Consider the following 6,000-nt stretch of genomic DNA (forward strand, 5'->3'; position numbering starts at 1 on the left):
TAGGCTCAGAGTCTTTTTCTTTTTTAATGTAAATCTTGCTTTCTTTGTGATGAAGAAGCACAAGAGGTTGTTACCAGATGCCCCTGGAAATCGCCTGAGGTGAAAGATTAATTCTTTCAGCCTTACACCAGATTTGAACTTGTTCCTTTTGCCTCCTAGGCAAATGTCCTGACCACCCGGGTGTGATTTATAGCCTGGACTCTGCAGGCAGCCACCTACATTATTAAACAGCAGTTAGGATGAGGCTTGGATTGTGAAACTGAACCCTTGACATATGGGATCCTTGTCATCTAATTTCAGATATCTCATGTCAGAGCAAGTTACCTCAGCATTCAAATTGCACGGGCTCTTTGACTTCTTTTTTTTTTTGTGTGTTTTATTTATTTTTTTTTTTAATAAAGACGAAGTGATGTTTACGTTTATTTTGCCATACATTTGGATTCCATCTCTAGTTTCTGGATTGCATTGGGTTCACTAAAGCACCTGTCTGTTTAGGGCAAGGCAGTTCAGCAAAAATAAGTATGGAAACATACACTGTTTTAATGTGTGTTTTCTTTTGGGGATTTTTTTAGTGCTGCTTTTTTATTTTTGTTCTTGCAGATGTAATATAGTACTCTGATTTGTTTACATCATTAAAGTGTAGCTTAGTACTGTTTCCTTGGACTCTGTGTTAAATTCTATGTTTTCCCTTTTGCTACTGCCTGGCATAGTAGGTCTGACTCTCATTTAAGATAATAATTTTTGCTACTTTTAAGAAATATTTATTACCATTAAAAGGTGGTAGGATTATGAATCATGAAATACAGCACAAGGTTTTTTTACAAACTTATTTTATAGGCAAAATTCAAACAACCAATGTTCTTGTCAGTTTAATAGTTTTTGGTTTGTTTTTTTTTTTTTTAATCTGCCCTCCTGTTTCTTGCATTTCAGAGGAGACTTATGGAATATTGGCCCTAGCATGTTAAAAGCCACAGGTGTTTATAGTGATACTTGAGGCTTGGTTTGCATGTTTGAATTAGGCCTAAATTAGCGCTGATGCAGAGAAACTTATTTCTGAGGACAGCTTATTTCCTTATGCATAATTCATACCTTCCATTCATTTCATCCCATTGCAATTATTGGTGTGTCTGCTACAGGAGCTGACATTTCTGTACATTTGCAACAAGCAGGTCCAGCTGAATTTCCACAGCCGTAAATAGTTTTGCCATTAGCCTGTCATGTTCCCTGCTCCTGTGTGCTGAGAAATCACTGTGGGATAGCTCAGATGGATGTGCTGTACTCAGATTTCTTGTTTTACGTGTTAGACTTGTACACCTTGGTTACTGTAAACAGAATGTGGCTGTTTGATTCACAGATAAGAAAAATTACATTCAGCATCTGAGAATGTTGGGCTCTGACCATATTTTCTTTCCTTGTAGGGCAAGAAGAATGGTCCAACTCACGACACAAGACACCTTCTGCAAGGACAACAAAAGGAGTCTACAGAGACCAGCCATATGCCAGATACTGATTGTACTGTCTGATGTTGTGAAATATCCAATCTCCACCAGTCCTGTATACTGTTCAAAGTAATTTTTTCTATGAACAATCCCTTTTTATTAACTCAAAGTGCATAAAAATTCTGAATGGATGGACTGAACTTAAAACATTTTGTTGAAAGAACAACCTGGACAGAAAGATATGTAAAACAAGGAACTTTGTTATTTCCAAACTGTGTTTGAAAAAATAGGTGATCAAAAAAATAACCTTTGATTAACTAGTGTTAAACAAAAAATAGGTTTACTAAATACGTTAGTCCATTCTTTTTAACATAAGTGTAACCTTTTATTTTAAAGGTTTTCAACAATTTAGTTTTTAGCTTTTATTTTGAGCCATTTGCTAGATTTTCTCTTTGCAAACATGCGTAAAAAGGGAAGCCAACTACAAATGCGAATAATGTGGTATTTTGTAACTCAAGTCTTGAAATGTTCTGTAGTGTTAAGCAAAGTTTTACCCTTGCTTGATACTAAATAAACTTTTGAAAGAAAATCAGTGTGTGTGAGATTAATTTTATGCTTTATCTTATAATAAAACTTCATAAATAGTAGTAAACAGGGAGAAATGTTTAACAGTGATCAGCATAAAAGGCTCATATTAAACATTGTGCAACTTCTTTTAAAACAAAATGGTTTAAACCTAAATGTATCTCTCTATATACTCACAGTAGATATAAATGCTGTTTAAAATATTCAAATGGTATGGATCTGCTTGAGTGCCACATTAAATCAAAATACTTTTGTTTAAAATGGTTTAAAATAGCTAATGAATTTTCTGGAAAAAGATGTGACTAGTTTTCACCTTGTTGAGCATTTTTTCACTAGTGCAACTTTGGAATTTTTATGAGAATTTTGGTACGTTAATGACCACCTCGCTCCGTGCTGGAAGCAATAAACACAAAGCTTTTAAAGACTTTCTGACTTGACTAATTGAGGTCGCTTTCGTCAGAGGCAGAGGATGTGTAACCCTTAAAACGGTCTTCATTTGCAAAGGTAAATAAATCAAATAAGATTTTAATCTCACTTAAGTTATCTTAATATAACCAATAAAAACAGGGAGGCTACAACTTAGAAAGTTTCATTTTAGAATGTAGGAAAAACTTATGAGGACACCTAAATTCTCATTTTAAAACGTTTAATTTGTATTAGTCTAAAAAGCCTTAGCTTAGCTAGTTAAATTTGGACAAACTATTCCCTATTAAACAACTGTAAAACCTCATAACCAATAGTTTGTAATATATTATTTTTCTATAAATTCTAGTAACTTAAACATTGCAAATGTTATCTAAAGCTTTTTTTTAGCATTGTTTCTATTAATTACAGTTTGATTTATGTTGTATTCTTTAGTTTTTATTTTAAATTCTTTGAAATTTAGTAAAAACATTTTTTTTTCCCTCTCTTGTCAGGAAACTCACCTCCTTGCACAGCCAAGAGAACAAAAACCCTAATCTTCTGATGCTTTGGTAGGTATCTTTACTCATCTGTGAAATTATTAGATAGATAATGGAACTTTTGATCAGGTTCTAAATTCTGCACAAAGCTATAAGTTAGGTGTCATTGTCCTAGTTCAATTCTGGTAGGAAAAGGAATAGTTTTAATCTTTCATTAATCAGGACCTTAAGCTGTCACAGTGTGTGGACACTCCCTGGCAGTTCACTTAAGGGTGTGCATAGCTTTGGCAGCATCTCAAACAATTAAGTCTTTGATTGGACAGGGGAAGCTGAAGAAACCAAATGTAATTTGATGTTTGTAGTTTTCAAATGGGAATTTAAAACTCTAATCTGGTCAACAAACATGTCTAAAATATGAAAAATACATTTTGTAAGCTGATTTTCAAAGCAGGCATTTCTGCACAAGTAGCAGACTGATTTCTGGCATTAATTGAAGGAGAACAAATCCATTAAGAAACATTAGCTGAAGAATAGCTGGCTCTACTGTTTCTGGTCAATTCAATATATAAAGTAAGAAATAATTTAACTGTATTTATGCTCAGATGGTGTATATTTAAAATAAAACAGATCTTTTTCTACTTGGAATGGTAATTCTTCCTGCTAACCTCATGATCTCAGTGTTTTTATTTGACAAGGCTCAGATAAATAGAGCTTTATACTGTGAAATATTGCATAAGTTGCACTGCCTCTGTGTACTGCAGTAAATTTAAGAGGCTGCTGTCACAGGCTAAAAGAACCTTTTGTACATACAAAATGGCTTTAGAACTGTTTTGAGCATTTTAAGGGCTTAAATCAAAGGACTCTTAAGAGTAGGAGAGCTTGAAGAAGATTTCTCCCCTTTGGGGCTCAGATGGCAAAGATTTAATACCAGCTGCTAGAATTGCTATGGCAAAACTGAATATATAAATATCTTTTAAAAATATTTATAACAATTGGCACAATCTCTCCTTCTGGTCACATCTTAAATCGCATAATATAATGAATTACATAAGAAGTGTTCATCTGCAAACATCATGTATTGTGTTAAATAGACAGAGTGAAACAGAGTGAAACTTCAGGGGTTGAAACTAAAATGCCTAGTAGCAAGGGTGGCTAACAGATAAATAAGTGAATCAGAAGTGGATTTAGTGTTCTGTATTGTTTATCCAACTCTTTTATTTAATGCCATATTTTCTTATTGCCTCCGGTATGGAGGATGAATGTGTGATCAGCATGTGTGATTTGTGCCACTTCTCTGCTACTCTGCCCTGAAGTCCTAGAGAACCTTAAATTGTTTTAGCTTTTCTTTGGGGTGGAAAAATGTATCTCCCTGATAACAGAGGCTCTAAGTGCACCATTGAATGATTACCATGTGAACAAAGTCTTCCTTCTTCCAATGCTCTGCATCTTATTTCTCCTAAGAAAATGTGTTTCCATGCCTCTTCAAAAAACAAAAAAGTATCAATTCATCAATTCTGATGTCCTGTGTGTGCACAATAAATTGCATTAGTTCAAACAAATGGTACTGCATATTCTTCAAAACTATATATTTGCACTGCAAACTTAGCATTTCCTCAAATAACATGCACTAGCATTGTTCTGCTATTGCATTTCTCTTGTGTTGTTTTTTTTTTTTAATATGGAGTAATCTCTTAAATTAAATCAATTTGATTTTGAGCAGAGGGAAAAATAATCTAAAAAGGTAGAGAACTTTTAAGACCAATGTAGAAGCCAGCCTTTCTTCCATTGTGATAAACTTAGGAGTTTTTTTCATTCTAGTAGAGTTTTGCAGTCTTACACTGGACTATTACTGTATATTACTGGTCAAAAAAGTAATGTTAATGGTCATAGTTAGTCATATCAATAATTTGTTTTTATTGAATCTTATGAAATTTCCACTGCATTTAAATGATTTCAGTTTCTGCAATGCTTGCCTAGATCTACATACATTTATTATATGCATAATTGTCTGATCCTCTACTTACAGTCTGACAGGCTTCAGAGAATTCAGATCTCGAGTCTCAAGATATATACAAATAAAGTGTATTTTGCTCTTTTTCAGGAACTTCTGCCATGTTAATTATGGACTGCTTAGAGCACTGTACTTACCTGTATGCTCAGACACTGACGAGACCGAGTACGAAAATCCTGCTCAGCATTTCTTGTATGAAAGCCTTAAAGTGTATAACAGCATACACTTTTTAAAAATAATTGTATATCGGAACTCTTAACTGTATAGAGATGCAACAATGTTTTATTTGGAGCTCAATAAAGAATTTCCATCTAAGTTCCTGTCACAAAGCAATAACGCGACCTCCTTTTCTTTAGTGACTCTTTTTGGCCTTATGCAGCAAGTGTGAGAGAGTGTGTGAAGTCTCATGACTAGAACTTAAATGCTTCTGGAAATAGCTTGTCTAATGTATGAACAACATGGATAAGTTAAAATGAAGATTGATGTTTCCTGCTGAAGCTTTTTTTAATAGCTAATTGTAAACAAGTCTGCTCCAGACAAGACTTTTGGATAGAAATAATGCTCCAACTTCCATTTTCTTCAAAAACTTGTATAACAAAGTGTTTAATCGCTGTCAATTATACTATGCTGCTTATTCTCTTTCACTTGGTGTTTGATGCATAGAAATCTTTTCTCAAATACACAGTCGCAGGTTTTCTAGTAGTAGAGTCTTGAATGAGGCTTTTACACCTTGATAATCTTGTATCCAATAGTCATGTTTCCTCAGTGCTTTCTGTTTTATATTAATTGCGATTGTGGTAATTTGTAACAGAAATAAAGTTCTGATAATTTATTTTCTTTTGTTCTTCTTCATAAATACTGCTTGCAGAGCACATGTGCCCCGTTCATCAATTATGGTTCCATCAGATGCATTTTTCTTCACTGAATCTCAATTTATTGCCAACAAAAGTATAATTTGGTTCTGTGTTGTTGCTGTTTTGGACATAAACAATACCACTTGACAGTTTCACACCAAAATGCTGCCTCTTCAACTGGTTTTCATAACTTCTAATTCCATATACTG

At 33.8% G+C, this 6,000-nt stretch overlaps 1 protein-coding gene across 2 annotated transcripts in view; it reads left to right on the forward strand.

The window, feature by feature from the left end:
- The window catches only part of KHDRBS3 (KH RNA binding domain containing, signal transduction associated 3), an 89,502-nt gene extending 83,733 nt beyond the window's left edge, over nucleotides 1-5,769 (forward strand). The window contains exons 9-11 of one of the 2 annotated variants that reach the window (XR_005979284.2): nucleotides 1,419-1,568; nucleotides 2,942-2,998; nucleotides 5,028-5,769. Coding sequence is in view for 1 of the 2 variants with exons in the window: in XM_002190094.6 (XP_002190130.2) it covers nucleotides 1,419-1,510 (92 nt within the window). In the remaining variant the exon portion in view is untranslated. Of the gene's footprint in view, nucleotides 1-1,418; nucleotides 2,029-2,941; nucleotides 2,999-5,027 lie in introns of those variants that run through there. The other variant, XM_002190094.6, reaches the window with a different exon arrangement.
- The last annotated feature ends 231 nt before the right edge of the window (nucleotides 5,770-6,000 follow it).

The sequence above is a fragment of the Taeniopygia guttata genome, chromosome 2 (genome assembly GCF_048771995.1).
Source record: "Taeniopygia guttata chromosome 2, bTaeGut7.mat, whole genome shotgun sequence".
NCBI lineage: Eukaryota > Metazoa > Chordata > Aves > Passeriformes > Estrildidae > Taeniopygia > Taeniopygia guttata.